Source organism: Bufo bufo, chromosome 6, assembly GCF_905171765.1.
Source record: "Bufo bufo chromosome 6, aBufBuf1.1, whole genome shotgun sequence".
Lineage (NCBI taxonomy): Eukaryota > Metazoa > Chordata > Amphibia > Anura > Bufonidae > Bufo > Bufo bufo.
This window is the reverse complement of record NC_053394.1, coordinates 363,930,745-363,950,553: the sequence shown is the minus strand read 5'-3', so window position 1 is coordinate 363,950,553 and position 19,809 is coordinate 363,930,745. Positions and strand designations below refer to the sequence as shown.

General features: G+C 42.6%; 1 protein-coding gene across 3 annotated transcripts in view; it reads left to right on the top strand.

Annotated features, from left to right (window-relative positions):
- Nucleotides 1–19,809, top strand: part of CARD14 (caspase recruitment domain family member 14) — a 99,811-nt gene that overhangs the window by 25,212 nt on the left and 54,790 nt on the right. For all 3 annotated transcript variants that reach the window (XM_040435113.1, XM_040435114.1, XM_040435115.1), the window contains exon 3: nt 10,888–11,025. In XM_040435113.1, the coding sequence (XP_040291047.1) occupies nt 10,888–11,025 (138 nt within the window). The remainder of the gene's footprint in view (nt 1–10,887; nt 11,026–19,809) is intronic.

The window sequence follows — 19,809 nt, the reverse complement described above, 5'->3', positions numbered from 1 at the left end:
TACTGCAGCCCAGACCCATTGACTGAAATGGAACTGAGCTGCAAATAGGCCATGTGACCAATGAACGTGACATGACTGGCCTAGGAAGAGGCCACAGCTAAGTCTCTCCCCCCACCAATCAGATATTAATGACCTATGCTGAGGATAGGACATCAATAACAAACTCCTGGAAAACCCTGAGGCCCCTTGCAGACGAGCGTGCCGGATTCAGTCCGGATGCGTTGCGGGCGGGTTCAGGGAAACCCGCGCAAGTTCGCATGCAATTTGGCCATGATTGCGTTGCGTTGTTCAGTTTTTTTTCGCGCGAGTGCAAAGTGTTAGGCCTATTGCACACGACCGTATGGCTTTTTCAGTGTTTTGCGATCCGTTTTTCACGGATCCGTTGTTCCGTTTTTTGTTTCCGTTGTGTTTCCGTTTCTGTTCCGTTTTTCCGTTCCGTTTTTCCGTATGGCATATACAGTATACAGTAATTACATAGATAAAATTGGGCTGGGCATAACATTTTCAATAGATGGTTCAGCAAAAAACGGAACGGAAACGGAAGACATACGGATGCATTTCCGTATGTGTTCTGTTTTTTTTGCGGACCAATTGATTTGAATGGAGCCACGGACTGTGATTTGCGGGCAATAATAGGACATGTTCTATGTTAAAACGGAACGGAAAAAACGGAAATACGGAAACGGAATGCATACGGAGTACATTCCGTTTTTTTTGCGGACCCATTGAAATGAATGGTTCCGTATACGGACCGTATACGGAACGCAAAAAACGTCCAGTAAACAGGAAAAAAAAAACGACCGTGTGCAATAGGCCTTATAATGTATTTTGCAAGCCTGTGATAAAAAACTGAATGTGGTAATCAGACCAGAACCCGGACTTCTTCACTGACATGGTTATAATGGAAAATAATAGAATTCTTTAATACAGAATGCTAAGTAAAATGTCCCCTGAGGGTTAAAAAATAATTAAAAAATTACTCACCTCATCCGTTATCGTCTTCTTTCTACTTCTTGCAGGACCTGCAAAAGGACCTGCGCTGACGTCATCACGCTCACCACGTGGTAAGCGCGGTGACGTCAGCGCAGTTCCTGCTGAATGAATATAGAAGATCCTTTAATGGGGTCCCGGGGCTCATCCCTATTTATTAACATCATCTCCTTAGCAACCATCCGTGAAAATCGCATTGCATCCACACTTGCTTGCGGATGCGATGCGATTTTCACGCAGCCGCATTCACTTCTATGGGGCCTGCGTTGACGTGAAAAATGCAGAATATAGAACATGCTGCAATTTTCACGCAACTCACAAGTGATGCGTGAAAAACATTGCTCATGTGCACAGCCCCATAGAAATGAATGGGTCCAGGTTCACGTCACGGATTGCACCCGCGTGGAAAACTCGCCCGTGTGAAAGAGGCCTAAGGGAAGCAATAAAATGACAAAAATCCCATGTTACCTCTCTGCTATCTTCACCTGTAAATTACATTTTATTTTAAAGTGTTTAAATATTATAAGGATATATTATAAATTATAAGTATTAGAACATATTAAAACAAATAGTGTTGCAAAAATAATCTTTCAATGCCCTAGATCACCAGGGAGGCTGACACTAAGGCCTCTTTCAGATGGGCATTGCGGGGAAATGTGCGGGTGCGTTACGGGAACACCCGTGATTTTTCCGCACGAGTGCAAAACATTGTAATGCGTTTTGCACTCGCGTGAGAAAAATCACGCGTGTTTGGTACCCAAACCCGAACTTCTTCACAGAAGTACGGGCTTGGGATCGGTGTTCTGTAGATTGTATTATTTTCCCTTATAACATGGTTATAAGGGAAAATAATAGCATTCTGAATACAGAATGCATAGTAAAACAGCGCTGGAGGGGTTAAAAAAATAATAATAATAATTTAACTCACCTTAGTCCACTTGATCGCGGCCCGGCATCTCCTTCTGTCTTCATCTGATCTCTGTGCAGCAACAGGACCTTTGGTGACGTCATTCCGGTCATCACATGATCCATCACCATGGTAAAAGATCATGTGATGGATCATGTGATGACTGGAGTGACGTCACCAAAGGTCCTTTACCTGTAATTAATGCTCACCACAGGTCCTGTTCAGCAAAGGAGACAGAAGGAGATGCCGGGCTACGCGATCAAGTGGACTAAGGTGAGTTAAATTATTATTATTTTTTTTAACCCCTCCAGCGCTAGTTTACTATGCATTCTGTATTAAGAATGCTATTATTTTCCCTTATAACCATGTTATAAGGGAAAATAATAATGATCGGGTCTCCATCCCGATCGTCTCCTAGCAACCGTGCGTGAAAATCTCACCGCATCCGCACTTGCTTGCGGATGCTTGCCGATTTTCACGCAACCTCATTAATTTCTATGGGGCCTGCGTCACGTGAAAAACGCACAAAGAAGAGCATGCTGCGATTTTCACGCAAAGCCCAAGTGATGCGTGAAAATCACCGCTCATGTGAACAGCCCCATAGAAATGAATGGGTCGGTATTCAGTGCGGGTGCAATGCGTTCACCTCCCGCATCGTATCCGTGCGGAATACTCGCCCGCGTGAAAGGGGCCTAACACTTTTACCGCCTAAGACCACCAGGGATACAATAATTGACCCCCTCACTGCCCTAGACCACCAGGAATGTAGACACTGAGTATGAGACCATGCTGGTGTGTGTAATTAGGAGATAATGGGGACGATTTAGTAATAAAAATGTCCCAGAACTCTGTCTCAAACCAAGTCAGATTTCTGGCACACGAGCCATGCACCACATATATTATGTGTCTAAGACTACTTTCACACTTGCGTTTGTAATTCCGGTATTGAGATCCGGCAGAGGATTTCAATACCGGAATTAAATGGATCCGTTTTGATTTTGCACATCAGGATGCATCCAATCCGCCAGGATGCGGTTGTGTGAAATCCAAACAGAAGAAAACTGATCTGTCACAAAATACATTGAAAGTCAATGGGCAACGGATCAGTTTTTTTGGCTCTATAAAAAACGAATCCGTCACCATTGACTTACATTGTTTTCAGTGACAGATCCGTTTTTTTCCCCCGTTTTTATGACCGGACACATAACTGCAGCTTGCAGCGATTTTGTGTTCGGTCACAAAACGGAATGCTGCCGGAACTGAAGACATCTCTTTCCATTCAGAATGCATGAGGACTAAACGGAAACAACAAAGCAAGTGTGAAAGTAGCCTTAGGCACCTCGTCTGACGAGGGGGAGTAGCTTAAGATGCAATAGTGTGCACCAAAATTGCTCCAGAACTTTCGAGCACAATTTTGGCGTACAGAAAGCCAACTTAGGTCCCTTTCACACGAGCGAGTTTTCCACGCGGGTGCAATGCGTGACGTGAACGAGTAGCACCCGCACTGAATCCTGACCCATTCATTTCTATGGTGCTTTGTACATGAGCGCTGTTTTTCACGCATCAGTTCTGCGTTGCGTGAAAATCGCAGCAACCGCAACCGCAGACAAAACTGACTGAACTTGCTTGCAAAATAGTGCGAGTTTCACTGAACGCATCCTGAACGCATCCGGCCCCAATCCGCAACGCCCGTGTGAAACCAGCCTTAGGTTACTTTCACATTAGTGTTTTTTTGCGGATCCTTCATGGATCTGCAAAAACGCTTCCGTTACTATAATATATGAATGGATCCGGTTGTATTATGTCTTCTATAGCCATGACGGATCCATCATGAACACCATTGAAAGTCAATGGAGGACGGATCTGTTTTCTATTGTCTCACAGAACCACATCGCGGACAGAAAAACTCTGCAGGCAGCGTTTTGGTGTCCGCCTCCAGAGCGGAATGGAGACTGATCGGAGGCAAACTGATGCATTCTGAGCCGATCCTTTTCCATTCAGAATGCATTAGGGCAAAACTGATCCTTTTTGGATCGCTTGTGAGAGCCCATGACGGATCTCAGAAACAGAAAGCCAAAACGCAAGTGTGAAAGTAGCCTAATAGGTTATCTAAACTTAGACTGCACAATCTAAAGATGAGCCATATTTATTATCCAGCATCAGCCGCTGTGAGCGGATCCGTGTTCCTGTTTTTTTTACATCCACTTCCGTTTGTCCGCAAATTTTGTAGGTTGTGTTTCCGTGTGTCTTCAGTTTTTTTTTGCGGTCCGCAAAAAAAACCTGAAGGCTCTAATTCTTGAAATTTAATATATACAGGTTTCCCAGCAACCATCCGCAAAAAAAAACGGATGCGGATGACATACGGATGGCTTCCGTTGGTCATCCGCACTTTTTTGCGGACCCATTGACTTTAATGTGTCCGCAAAAAGTTTATTGCGGACAAGAATAGGACCTGCAATACTTTTTTTGCGGACGGGAAACACTGACAGCGAACGCGGAAAAGAAATGGTTGACTACACAGCAATTTTAACGGCTCCATAGAAATGCATAGGTAACCATCCAATCAGCAAAAAAAACGGAACGGACGCAGAGAAAAACAACTGTCGTGTGCAGGAGGCCTTATGCTGTCTAAATATCAGACCGGATTAGTAAATCTGCCCAGTGTGTGCAACCAGGTTGAGAACAAATGCAAATCAGCATTTAAGAGACGTTCTAATCCAATTAAGTGGAAGCTTAAAGGTGGAATATTTATATTTTCTGGGAAACCTTAGTTTCAAGAGTCAAGTCCAAACGTCCAGGAAAACCACACAGACCTGTGTTCATCCTATCAATCCTCTACTTCATATTAGGGTGGGTTCACATCTGCGTTCTGGATTCCGTTATGGCTTTTCTTTATAAAATGGTTATAACGGAAAATAACGGAATCCATAAGACGGAAGGACGGATCCGTTCTTCTGCCCATAGACTTGTATTATGACGAAATGCAAAACGGAAGCCTTTAAAAGGTATTTCGATTTGCTTTCCGTCTTAATAGAAGTTTATGGGGAAGCATAACGGATCCGTCTGGTTTCCGTTATGCAGAACGGAGAAAAAAGTCCTGTTGACAGGACTTTGTTTTCCGTCTTGCATAACGGGACCCAGACGGATCTGTTATTATTCCCCATAGACTTCTATTAAGACGGATCAAAACGGAATGCCTCTAAAGGCTTCTGTTTTGACTTCTATCTTATGGATTCCGTTATTTTCCGTTATAACCTTTTTATAACGGAAAGCCATAACGGAATCCAGAACGCAGATGTGAACCCACCATTAGTCCTCATGCACACGACCTTTGTTGTGTTCCGTTCCGCAAAATGGAGTTCCGTTGTTCCGTGATCCGTTTCCGTTTTTGTTTCCTTGATTTTTGGAGGATCACCAGACATGAAGGAAAGTAAAAAAAAAATCTAAGACAGGTTTGCCATGCAAATAATAGGAAAAAAACGGACGCAGGGACGCGGATGACAATCTTGTGTGCCTCCGTGTTTTTTAGCGGTCCCATTGACTTGAATGGGTCCGCAAACCGTTTTCCACGAAAATAATAGGACAGGTTATATTTTTTTGACGGACTGGAACCACGGATCACGGACGCGGATGACAAACGGTGCATTAGCTGAGTTTTCAACGGACCCATTGAAAGTCAATGGGTCTGCAGAAAATCACAAAAAACTGAACAACGACACGGAATAAAACAATGGTCGTGTGCATGAGGCCTTACATTGATAATCGAATAAATCTAATTTTAGGTGCACATTTGCTACATTTACTATACGATACCTAATGTCTGATTTTACCTATTTGCTCAAATTCTCCTCTCTCTGGGTCTCACCCTTTCACCTAACACAAAAAATCCAAAGTGTCTATCAGCTATCTCCACCTGTAAATGAAATAGTTTTTAAAGTGTTTAAATATTTTAAGTATATAGAGTATTAGAAATTATATTAAAACATATTAAACAAAAAGTGTTGTAAAAATAATCTTTTACTACCCTAGATCACCAGGGATGCTGACACTAACACCTTTATTGCCATAGACCACCAGGGATACAGATATTAAAGGGGTTGTGCAGGCAGTATACATTGATGACCTATCCTCAGAATAGGTCAAGATTATCTGATCGGCGGGGGTCCGACTTCTGACACCCTCAACGATCAGCAGTTTGAAGAGGAGGTGAAGGGAGTGAGTACTTGTAATTACACTGCGCTGATGAGACCTCCGAGACTATGGTCAGTGTAAGAGCTCGTTCACACGAACGTTTTTTGCGTTCCATATACGGACCGTTTTTTGCGTTCCGTATACGGTCGTAACCGGAACCATTCATCTCTATGGGTCCGCAAAAAAAACGGAATGTACTCCGTGAGCATTCCGTCCCCTTATGTCCGCATTTCTGTTCCGTTTCATTTTGAGTCTTGTCCTATTATTGTCCGCAAATCACGTCCCGTGGCTCCATTCAAGTCAATGGGTCCGCAAAAAAAAAACGGAAAACATACGGAATGTACTCCGTATGTCTTCCGTATCCGTTCCGTTTTTGCGGAACCATCTATTGAAAATTTTATGCCTAGCCCAATTTTTCCAATGTAATTACTGTCTACTGTATATGCCATACAGAGAAATACGGAACGGAAAAACGGAATGGAACCGGAAACACTACTGAAACAAAAAACGGAAAAACTGATCTGTTAAAAACGGCTCGCAAAACACGGAAAAAGCCATACGGTGGTGTGAACAAGCCCTAATGAAGAGGAAGTAAAGCTCGCATAGAGAATTGATCATCGAGGGGGCCAGGAGTTGGACCTCCACAATCAGATATTGATGACCCATCTTAAGGATAGTTCATCAATATGTACTACCTTCACAACCCCTTTAACCCCATGTGCTGTGTGGTTAATACTGATGACCTATCCTCAGAATTGGTCAATAGTGTGTAATTGGTGGAGGTCTGACTCCCGTCACCCCTGCCGATCAGCTGAAGAGACAGTGTCGGTCCATTGAACTTCTTAGGCTACTTTCACACTAGCGTTCGGGTGTCCGCTCGTGCGCACCGTTTGAAGGGGCTCACGAGCGGCCCCGAACGCATCCGTCTGGCCCCAATGCATTCTCAGTGGAGGCGGATCCGCTGAGAATGCATCAGTCTGGCGGCGTTCAGCCTCCGCTCCGCTCAGTGAGCGGACACCTGAACGCTGCTTGCAGCGTTCGGGTGTCCGCCTGGCCGTGCGGAGGCGAGCGGATCCGTCCAGACTTACAATGTAAGTCAATGGGGGCGGATCCGCTTGAAGATGACACCATATGGCTCAATCTTCAAGCGGATCCGTTCCCCATTGACTTACAATGTAAAGTCTGAACGGATCCGCTCAGACAACTTTCACACTTAGAAAATTTTCTAAGTTTTAATGCAGACGCATCCGTTCTGAACGGATGCGAACGTCTGCATTATCGGAGCTGATCCGTCTGATGAAACATCAGACGGATCCGCTCCGAACGCAAGTGTGAAAGTAGCCTTAGCTTCTTCCTAGGCCATGGACATCACGTTTCTAGGCACAGCTCAGTCCTGTTCAAGAAAATGGGACTCAGCTGCAATATCAAGCACAGATGCTATCCAATGACTGACACTGTGCTTGGTAAACTGCAAGAAGACCACACCGTTGATTGGAGCTCCACCTCAGCCTCCTCAAACAGATGATCTGCAGGGGTGTTGAGAGTTGGACCCTCACCGATCACATACTTATGACCTATCCTGAGGATGGGTCATCAGTCCCCCCTTTAATATATATCCCTGTATAGATACTGGCTCATGCAGGCCTACATGTTCTACCTTGTTTTATAAAAGGTGGCTGGATCATTACACACTTTGTAATCCCTATCTCCTCACAGATTGTAAGCTCTTGTGAGCTGTCCCCTTTCTCCTCTCAAAGATGGAGCAACGTAGACACTGCGCGCGGTTGTACAATTGTTCTCCGCCATTGTGCATGACTCTTAAAGTAACGTAAAAACAGCCCTAGTATTATGTAATGTTTATAAACCAATTATTAGTTCAAGACCAATTACCTCCCAAAGTTTAATATCTCATAAAATCTATAAACTTGATTAAATAATATGATAGGAATGCTGAGTCAGCCGTCTACTGGCCTACTTTATGGAGCCTCACATAATGACACGTTGCAGCTGTAATTCAGTCCTTAAAGGGTCTGTCCCAGAATAACAACTTATTATCTATCCACAGAAGAGGTGCTAATGGGGTCATTTATCAAACTGGTATAAAGTAGAACTTGCTTAGTTGCCCATAGCAACCAATCAGATTCCACCTTTCATTTTCCAAAAGAGCTGTGAAAAATGAAAGGTGGAATCTAATTGGTTGCTATGGGCAACTAAGCCAGTTCTACTTTACACCAGTTTGATAAATGACCCCAAAAGTGTCTGATCAGAGGGCGTCTGACCACATGGATTTCAACTAATCATGAGAAAAAAAAATCTCGTCTCCTCGTCATTTATAGTCTACAGGACTGCCGAGGATGGAAGTGGAATTCAACGCTCGGCTATATCTGGCAGTCCCATAGAGTTTGAATGGAGCGGCAGTGAGCATGCTTGATGGCTGCTCCTATGAAACGGGGACACGGTACCCTGTTCTGTAAAATTAGAAACCAAATGAGGAGAAAGATCACATTGAATAAACATAGCAAACTCACCCAGAAGAAGTAACAACATGGCCTTGTGCTCACTTTGTGAGTTTGTACCCTGCTATAGATATTCGTGGACCCATTCATCCATCCATTACTAGGTCTTTTAATTCATTATTAAATATATAGAGATATGGGGGGAGATTTATCAAACTGGTGGAAAGTAGAACTGGCTTAGTTGCCCATAGCAACCAATCAGATTCCACCTTTCATTTTCCAAAGGAGCTGTGAAAAATGAAAGGTGGAATCGGATTGGTTGCTATGGGCAACTAAGCCAGTTCTACTTTACACCAGTTTAATAAATCTCTCCCATGGAGTCTTATTTCATATTTATCCAGCAGCAAAAAAAATGGCCGCTTAGTATAGCACAATGCAAGCGAATGAGGATTTAATTTACCAAAATTTTAGGCATGTGTATTAAATGTCCTCCACAGTGTTGGCTTGGACTGGAAAAACTGAAACTGGGAACGCTCCATTAAGGCCTCATGCACACGGCCGTTGTTCTGGTCCGCATCCGAGCCGCAGTTTTTGCGGCTTGGGTGCGGACCCATTCACTTCAATGGGGCCGAAAAAGATGCTGACAGCACTCCGTGTGCTGTCCGCATCCGTTGCTCCGTTCCGTGGCCCCGCAAAAAAAATATAGCCTGTCCTATTTTTGTCCGTTTTGCGGACAAGAATAGGCATTTCTACAATAGGCCACCTGTTCCGTTTCGCAAATTACGGAAGGCACACGGACGGCTTCCGTGTTTTGCGGATCCCCAATTTGCGGAACGGTCGTGTGCATGAGGCCTAAGATTTCATTTATGTTTAAGCTTAGGTTTGGTGGACTTTACTACCGTGTCAGGTAGTGGCGACTCTAGGAACAATATATAGGGGGGGGGGGGCACAAAGATACCACAGTCAAAAATGAGGGGGCAAAAACAAAATAAGTATATATAAATAAGATTACAAAATACGAGATAATTGCGGTATGCAGGGATACATTTATAATAAAACAATTTACTTACAAAAGAAGCTATTCAGTCGTCTGCTGTGCCGTCCTCTGCTTGCTTCCGCAGGCGCACTGTTATGGTGGATCTGTGGAAGACACACTGTTATGGGGGCATCTGTGGATGACACTGTTATTATGCCTCTCATTAGCCCTCATTATGCCTCTCATATCAGCCCTTATGCCTCATTAGCCCCCATTATAAGCCCTTATGCCTCATTAGCCCCCATTATTCCTCTTATTAGCCCCCATTATGCCTCTTATCACCCCCATATCAGCCCTTATGCCTCATTAGACCCCATTATTCCTCTTATTAGCCCCATTATGCCTCATTAGCCCCCATTATAAGCCATTATGCCTCTTATTAGCCCACATTATGCCTCTTATTAGCGCCCATATGCCTCATTAGCGCCCATATGCCTCATTAGCCCCATATGCCTCTAATAGTCTAATTAGTCCCTATTGTGTCTCTAATTAGCCCCCATATGCCTCCAATTAGCCCCCATATGCCTCCAATTAGCCCCCATAGCCCCCATATGCCTCCAATTAGCCCCCATATGCCTCCAATTAGCCCCCATAGCCCCATATGCCTCCAATTAGCCCCCATATGCCTCCAATTAGCCCCCATATGCCTCCAATTAGCCCCCATAGCCCCATATGCCTCCAATTAGCCACCATATGCCCCCAATTAGCCCCCATATGCCTCCAATTAGCCCCCATATGCCTCCAATTAGCCACCATATGCCCCCAATTAGCCACCATATGCCTCCAATTAGCCCCCATATGCCTCCAATTAGCCCCCATATGGCTCCAATTAGCCCCCTTGTGCCCCCAGAAGCCACATTTTTTATAAAATAAAAAAAACACTTACCTCTCCTGCTCCTGGACGGACGCCGCCTGCAATTTTCTCCCTCCTCAGTCGACTGTGCTCTAAACTGGCGCGCACAGCGTGAGGTCACAGAGCGCCCTCACACTGTGCGCAGCCCTGCACAGCCGACAGCCGAGGACCAGAAAGTGGTGAGTACAGAGCGTTCACCACTTCCTGGTCCTTCGGTTCTAATGAGCGCTTCCATAATGGAAGCGCTCATTAGATAGTATTCACCTGGGGGAATCAGCGGGGGGGGGGCAACCGGGGGGGCAAAGAACAACATAGGGGGGGCGATTGCCCCCCCTCGCCCCCCTCTAGCGACGCCACTAGTGTGAGGGACTAATATCATATATTTTCTGGTTTCCCTATTTTCAGCTTGAAATAAATATTCTCAGCTTTAACCTCATTTTTTCCATAAATATAGGACATCTACTGGATGTGCTACACACAAGAGGAAAGAATGGAGCCACGGCTTTCTTGGAGAGCTTAATGCTGGTGAACCCCCGACTTTATACCCACATTACAGGAAAAGAAGCAAATAAGGATCCCAACAGCTTTACCAGTAAGAAATGTGCAGAGTTTACAACCAATGCCTCATTTTAGCTTCTGGATAGGGATATGACCACATGGTGCGGTCTTGTGGCACTTGTGACGCGGCCGTGCTGCTTTTGAGTACCGCGTGGCCGTAGGGGCTGCAGCGGGCTCTAATTAAACAAATGAGACTGTATTGTTAAAGTGTAATGTCAAATTCACAGAACTACCACCATTCTAAAAAATAACCTTTATTATTTATTATATAAAAGTAGTAACACCCTTTCTATATAGATACAAAATATCAAATAACAAATGAAAAAAGGATAGGTCTGATAGTAGGATCTTATTAGGATTATTTGATAGGGGTAGACATGGAATTGATAGGGGCCTAATGGGATAGTGGTCCCTATATCTAGCCCTAATGTAGGATGCCCTACCTAAATACGGAATAGCCGCCCCGATAGGGGCGATCCCGTTTCTCGTTCCTCCTAATATCCCTGGAGAGCCCTACAGGGGAGGAGGAGCTACCCTAAATGACGACCTATACTAAAGTACAGAAATAATAAGTAAATATTTACAATATGAGTACCCAACAATAGTGACGGTGAATATCCAAGTGAAAAATAACCAAAGATTAGAAAAAGATGCTCAAAAACGTCCCTACGCGTTTCGCCTGGTTGTTGTCAGGCTCATCAGGGGACAAAATTAATCATGGAAAACCCAACACCAGAGTACCTAGTAAATTATTATGATATATACATTTTAGTTCATTTATTTTGGATTTTCAATTACTTTTTGATAATTCATAAATTCATAATGACGAGCCACTGATTTTAATAAACAAAAATATATGTCAGCCTCATAATAGTAGGCAAATCCCAAAGAAATATATATCATGCCTATTATGGGTTTGAGAGATGAAGTCAAGACAATATATGGTCCAATCGGGACTAACTCTCACAATCCAAGATAAGGCTAAATACCGATATATCAGTTTATAAGTACACACTTGTATCCCATATAAAGTGTTAATTTATAGTAAAAACAGAAAATTTGAGACGATTATAGAGCCTAAATGGTGTAGAGATATAACTATATGCTGTAGCATAAAGATCACCAACATTAGGCCAGTTACACAGTGTAAGGGATAACACATCTATTGTCAATGCATAATGTAGCATTGTAAATGGTCAGATAGCGCTATCATGATGAGCGATACTTGCGTTCCCCAGAGAGAGCTGATGGGCCAGTGGGAATAACCATAGATGAGGATGCCAAAGCCTGCTGATAAATCCAAGTGGCACTGAGGTGCGCTGGCGTCCGGTCAATGGGATAGCAGCGAGGAGACGGCGGTATTCCCTTTTAAATAGTGCCGCCAGATACCTGATAGGATTGAAAGCCCATGTGATCTGTGTAACGCGTGACGTATTGCGTCAGGCGTCATGACGTAGATGGGTGGATGCCGTGGCTGCTCATGTGACCAGAGTGAGGTCACAATATCGGAGATGTGAGGTACGGGACCGCAACATAGTAGTCAAAGGGTCCCCATATGACCGGGAGTGCCGATCACATGACATGTGAGGTCACAACACCGGACACATGACTGGGTGGAGCTACAGGTCCTGAACCCAGTAACTAGATGGTATATAGTAACCACCGCTCCCACATAGTTATAAATGCTTACGGCGCAACAATGGTTCAGGATTTAGAAAAAATAAGAGATGGGAGATATAGAACAAAAATAACCAATAATTATTGCTAAGGGGAAATGTTGTTTTTACCCAGAAGGGACCATAATATAATAAAGTGAGATATAGTGTGACAATATAAAGGTATAGGAATACGGTAGATACAGATATTTGATTAGACCCGTGGCTATATTCCTATATAGTATGAGAGTATAGGAATATGTCAGGTACGGATTTTAAATTAAATCCATGGCTATATTCATATATAGTGAATTATCAATGGATAATCAAATTTAGCACGGGTGATTAACTGCTGTTTATATATAGGGATCAAAGTCAGGGCGGTTAACGACCCAGTCAACGTATGTTGTACTATGCAAGTAATGAATTGATCCCAACAGATAAGAAGGCCTCAGATGAAGCACGCATAGTCTATATTTTCGTTTAGTCCTGCTGGTGTGACGGTATTTAATCTAAAGATCCACCTAGATTCTTTCTGTTTTAATAGTTTATCTAGATCACCACCTCGCTTGGACATTTTTAAAACCTCAATCATGAAGAAGTGGATACATTTATTAGACCCCGCATGATTTATCCACACATGTCTTGATATCGGTTTGTCTCGTTTGTTGCGAATGTCCCCGATATGTTCGAGAATGCGTTTTTTAAAAATTCTTTTGGTTTTACCCACATATTTGAGTCCACAGTCACATTCAGCCAGATAAACAATCCCAGAGGTGTTACAATTGGCAAAGTTACGAGGATAAAATGTCCGGCTTGCCTGGCTATTCGTAAACGTTTTGCCTGGGGATACAAAAGCACATGCCTTACATTTCCCGCACTTAAAAGTGCCCACCTGTCTATTAGACAGCCATGTGCTCTTTTCTGGGGGCTCAAAATGACTGTGGACTAATGTATCACCTATATTGCGTCCTCGTCTATAGGTGATTGCCAGGTTTTCAGGCAAAACTTGCATAAGGTCGGGGTCTGTCTTGAGAAGAGACCAATACCGATTTAGAATATCTCGGACCTGTCTAGACTCAGAGTCGAAGGTGCCGACTATTCTAATTGGATCTTGAGAATTTGATTTCTTAGGTTGCGGTTGAAGTAGAGTAGTACGATCCTTAGACATGGCCCAGTCCCATGCCTTGTGGAGGCATGGATCTGGGTAGCCCCTCTGTTTAAACCGTTCAAACAGTTTAGATGCTTCATGTATGAAATTGTGGTCGTCAGAGCAGTTCCTCCGAACTCTTAAAAACTGGCCTTTGGGGATGCCTCTCTTAAGGGAGACAGGGTGAAAACTGTCCCAACGTAAGAGACTGTTGGTAGAAGTTTTCTTCCTGAACAGAGTCGTTTTGATATAATTATGTTCATCCCTTATGAGGCAAACATCCAAGAAATTGATGGTATTCTGATGTATTTCTGAGGTGAAAAAAAGGCCAATATGATTCGAGTTGAGGACATGCATAAACTGTTGAAATTGACTAGTTGTACCTGACCAAAGTAATAAAATATCATCTATGTATCTGGACCATAAGGTGATAAATTTGGTCCAAGATAGCATATCTTCAGAAAAGACGACTGTGTCCTCCCACCAGCCCAGGAGCAAATTGGCGTACGTGGGCGCACAGGGGCTGCCCATCGCCGTGCCCCTGAGCTGGTGGTAGAAGCGGTCCTCAAAAATAAAATAATTGTGCGTCAACACAAAATTAAGTAGTTGGAGGGTGAACTGATTATGTTGATATAGATCCATTGACCTTGAGTCTAGATAATATTTGACCGCTGATAAACCCTTGTTGTGGGGGATAGAAGTATAAAGAGCTTCTACGTCTATTGACGCAAACCAACTGTCAGGGTCTATACTAACACCCTCCACTCTTTGTAGTAAGTCTGTCGTGTCCCGCAAATAAGAAGGGAGTGTTGAAACAAAAGATCGTAAAACTTTATCAATATAGACACCAGAGTGATGTGTCAAACTCTCTATTCCCGATACTATGGGACGTCCTTTTAGAGGAGACGTCCCTTTATGTATTTTTGGGAGTCCATACAGTGTCGCTGTTTTTGGTGTAGCGGTTAAGAGGTATTCATATTCCTTCCGATCTATACATTTGTTTTCTAGGCCCTCTTTAAGGATAGAGAATTGTTGTGTTGATAACGCTTCGGTCATTAATTTATCAGCAAAAATTTTGTCTGAAGACGAGTTATCGGTATTAAGAAAGGGTCTTACATATGTTCCAACCACTAGATTTGATTGTTTTGAGTGGATTAAGGACATACAATTATTCACCCGAAAATTACGCTGGCATAAAATCTTTGTAACATCTGATCAAAAAAGATGCCAGGAACTAGGCCTAGATATGGGGGACCTTGAGGGTATGGATACCCTTATACACCTCTTAGAAGAAAATGAACGACCAAGGGGGCAGGGTCCCTTTACCACCTTGAAAAACATAAGCGTAAAAATGCCACCAAAAACCTTGAATGACGCCAACATCGATATCTTTCTCAAATCAGTAACACGGGACTTGGAAAAAATAAAATATACTACTCCCGAAAAAAACTATACTAGGGCAGAAATACTAGCATTACAAAATCTTAATGCTAATAAAGATATCGTAGTGAAACCCTCTGACAAAGGGGGGAACATCGTCATTCTCTCGGTACAACAATACAGAGATATGTGTCACTCCCTAGTCTCTGATAAGAACAGCTACGTGCTTTTGAAGGGGGATCCGACTGAGAGATTCCAGGCCGAACTCTCTCAGATCCTTAAAGAGGGCCTAGAAAACAAATGTATAGATCGGAAGGAATATGAATACCTCTTAACCGCTACACCAAAAACAGCGACACTGTATGGACTCCCAAAAATACATAAAGGGACGTCTCCTCTAAAAGGACGTCCCATAGTATCGGGAATAGAGAGTTTGACACATCACTCTGGTGTCTATATTGATAAAGTTTTACGATCTTTTGTTTCAACATTCAAACCTTCTTATTTGCGGGACACGACAGACTTACTACAAAGAGTGGAGGGTGTTAGTATAGACCCTGACAGTTGGTTTGCGTCAATAGACGTAGAAGCTCTTTATACTTCTATCCCCCACAACAAGGGTTTATCAGCGGTCAAATATTATCTAGACTCAAGGTCAATGGATCTATATCAACATAATCAGTTCACCCTCCAACTACTTAATTTTGTGTTGACGCACAATTATTTTATTTTTGAGGACCGCTTCTACCACCAGCTCAGGGGCACGGCGATGGGCAGCCCCTGTGCGCCCACGTACGCCAATTTGCTCCTGGGCTGGTGGGAGGACACAGTCGTCTTTTCTGAAGATATGCTATCTTGGACCAAATTTATCACCTTATGGCCAGATACATAGATGATATTTTATTACTTTGGTCAGGTACAACTAGTCAATTTCAACAGTTTATGCATGTCCTCAACTCGAATCATATTGGCCTTTTTTTCACCTCAGAAATACATCAGAATACCATCAATTTCTTGGATGTTTGCCTCATAAGGGATGAACATAATTATATCAAAACGACTCTGTTCAGGAAGAAAACTTCTACCAACAGTCTCTTACGTTGGGACAGTTTTCACCCTGTCTCCCTTAAGAGAGGCATCCCCAAAGGCCAGTTTTTAAGAGTTCGGAGGAACTGCTCTGACGACCACAATTTCATACATGAAGCATCTAAACTGTTTGAACGGTTTAAACAGAGGGGCTACCCAGATCCATGCCTCCACAAGGCATGGGACTGGGCCATGTCTAAGGATCGTACTACTCTACTTCAACCGCAACCTAAGAAATCAAATTCTCAAGATCCAATTAGAATAGTCGGCACCTTCGACTCTGAGTCTAGACAGGTCCGAGATATTCTAAATCGGTATTGGTCTCTTCTCAAGACAGACCCCGACCTTATGCAAGTTTTGCCTGAAAACCCGGCAATCACCTATAGACGAGGACGCAATATAGGTGATACATTAGTCCACAGTCATTTTGAGCCCCCAGAAAAGAGCACATGGCTGTCTAATAGACAGGTGGGCACTTTTAAGTGCGGGAAATGTAAGGCATGTGCTTTTGTATCCCCAGGCAAAACGTTTACGAATAGCCAGGCAAGCCGGACATTTTATCCTCGTAACTTTGCCAATTGTAACACCTCTGGGATTGTTTATCTGGCTGAATGTGACTGTGGACTCAAATATGTGGGTAAAACCAAAAGAATTTTTAAAAAACGCATTCTCGAACATATCGGGGACATTCGCAACAAACGAGACAAACCGATATCAAGACATGTGTGGATAAATCATGCGGGGTCTAATAAATGTATCCACTTCTTCATGATTGAGGTTTTAAAAATGTCCAAGCGAGGTGGTGATCTAGATAAACTATTAAAACAGAAAGAATCTAGGTGGATCTTTAGATTAAATACCGTCACACCAGCAGGACTAAACGAAAATATAGACTATGCGTGCTTCATCTGAGGCCTTCTTATCTGTTGGGATCAATTCATTACTTGCATAGTACAACATACGTTGACTGGGTCGTTAACCGCCCTGACTTTGATCCCTATATATAAACAGCAGTTAATCACCCGTGCTAAATTTGATTATCCATTGATAATTCACTATATATGAATATAGCCATGGATTTAATTTAAAATCCGTACCTGACATATTCCTATACTCTCATACTATATAGGAATATAGCCACGGGTCTAATCAAATATCTGTATCTACCGTATTCCTATACCTTTATATTGTCACACTATATCTCACTTTATTATATTATGGTCCCTTCTGGGTAAAAACAACATTTCCCCTTAGCAATAATTATTGGTTATTTTTGTTCTATATCTCCCATCTCTTATTTTTTCTAAATCCTGAACCATTGTTGCGCCGTAAGCATTTATAACTATGTGGGAGCGGTGGTTACTATATACCATCTAGTTACTGGGTTCAGGACCTGTAGCTCCACCCAGTCATGTGTCCGGTGTTGTGACCTCACATGTCATGTGATCGGCACTCCCGGTCATATGGGGACCCTTTGACTACTATGTTGCAGTCCCGTACCTCACATCTCCGATATTGTGACCTCACTCTGGTCACATGAGCAGCCACGGCATCCACCCATCTACGTCATGACGCCTGACGCAATACGTCACGCGTTACACAGATCACATGGGCTTTCAATCCTATCAGGTATCTGGCGGCACTATTTAAAAGGGAATACCGCCGTCTCCTCGCTGCTATCCCATTGACCGGACGCCAGCGCACCTCAGTGCCACTTGGATTTATCAGCAGGCTTTGGCATCCTCATCTATGGTTATTCCCACTGGCCCATCAGCTCTCTCTGGGGAACGCAAGTATCGCTCATCATGATAGCGCTATCTGACCATTTACAATGCTACATTATGCATTGACAATAGATGTGTTATCCCTTACACTGTGTAACTGGCCTAATGTTGGTGATCTTTATGCTACAGCATATAGTTATATCTCTACACCATTTAGGCTCTATAATCGTCTCAAATTTTCTGTTTTTACTATAAATTAACACTTTATATGGGATACAAGTGTGTACTTATAAACTGATATATCGGTATTTAGCCTTATCTTGGATTGTGAGAGTTAGTCCCGATTGGACCATATATTGTCTTGACTTCATCTCTCAAACCTATAATAGGCATGATATATATTTCTTTGGGATTTGCCTACTATTATGAGGCTGACATATATTTTTGTTTATTAAAATCAGTGGCTCGTCATTATGAATTTATGAATTATCAAAAAGTAATTGAAAATCAAAAATAAATGAACTAAAATGTATATATCATAATAATTTACTAGGTACTCTGGTGTTGGGTTTTCCATGATCAATTTTGTCCCCTGATGAGCCTGACAACAACCAGGCGAAACGCGTAGGGACGTTTTTGAGCATCTTTTTCTAATCTTTGGTTATTTTTCACTTGGATATTCACCGTCACTATTGTTGGGTACTCATATTGTAAATATTTACTTATTATTTCTGTACTTTAGTATAGGTCGTCATTTAGGGTAGCTCCTCCTCCCCTGTAGGGCTCTCCAGTGATATTAGGAGGAACGAGAAACGGGATCGCCCCTATCGGGGCGGCTATTCCGTATTTAGGTAGGGCATCCTACATTAGGGCTAGATATAGGGACCACTATCCCATTAGGCCCCTATCAATTCCATGTCTACCCCTATCAAATAATCCTAATAAGATCCTACTATCAGACCTATCCTTTTTTCATTTGTTATTTGATATTTTGTATCTATATAGAAAGGGTGTTACTACTTTTATATAATAAATAATAAAGATTATTTTTTAGAATGGTGGTAGTTCTGTGAATTTGTTGTTATACAACCGCATTCTACAATCCTTCCCCTGAACAGGATTATGTTCAAACTGTGAATAAAAAAGTGTAATGTCATTTTTATTTTTTGTAATGTGTAGGGGAAGTGACAAGGAAAGTTTTTCCAATATACTGTATTAAAGGGCATCTGTCAGCAGTTTTGTACCTATGACACCGGCTGACCTGTTACATGTGCACTTGGCAGCTGAAGACATCAGTGTTGGTCCCATGGACATACTATATGTGCCCGCATTACTGAGAAAAATTAAGATTTAATATATGCAAATTAGCCTCTAGGAGCAACGCGGGCGTTACCTTTACACCTATTGCAAGGTTCAAAAGCTATCTTATTCCTGTTTTAATGGTCTAATTAAAACGTAACCTTTATCATTCATTTTAATATATGTTGCCCAATTATAATTAAAAAAACTCTCTAGTCTTCCAGCTGTATATAATACAGTTTTTATTGTTTGTAATTTTCTATTATTTAAAAAAAAACTATATTATTTCTTAGTTCTGCAGATTTTGTAGGAAAAATCTATAGGGTTATTTTCCTCATACACCCTAATAGAAATTCTCTTGTTGCCTCTATTTGAACGGGATTAGCTTGTTAGGCTACTTTCACACTAGCGTTCGGAGCGGGTCCGTCTGATGTTTCATCAGACGGATCCGCTCCTATAATGCAGACGTTTGCATCCGTTCAGAACGGATCCGTCTGCATTATAACTTAGAAAAATTTCTAAGT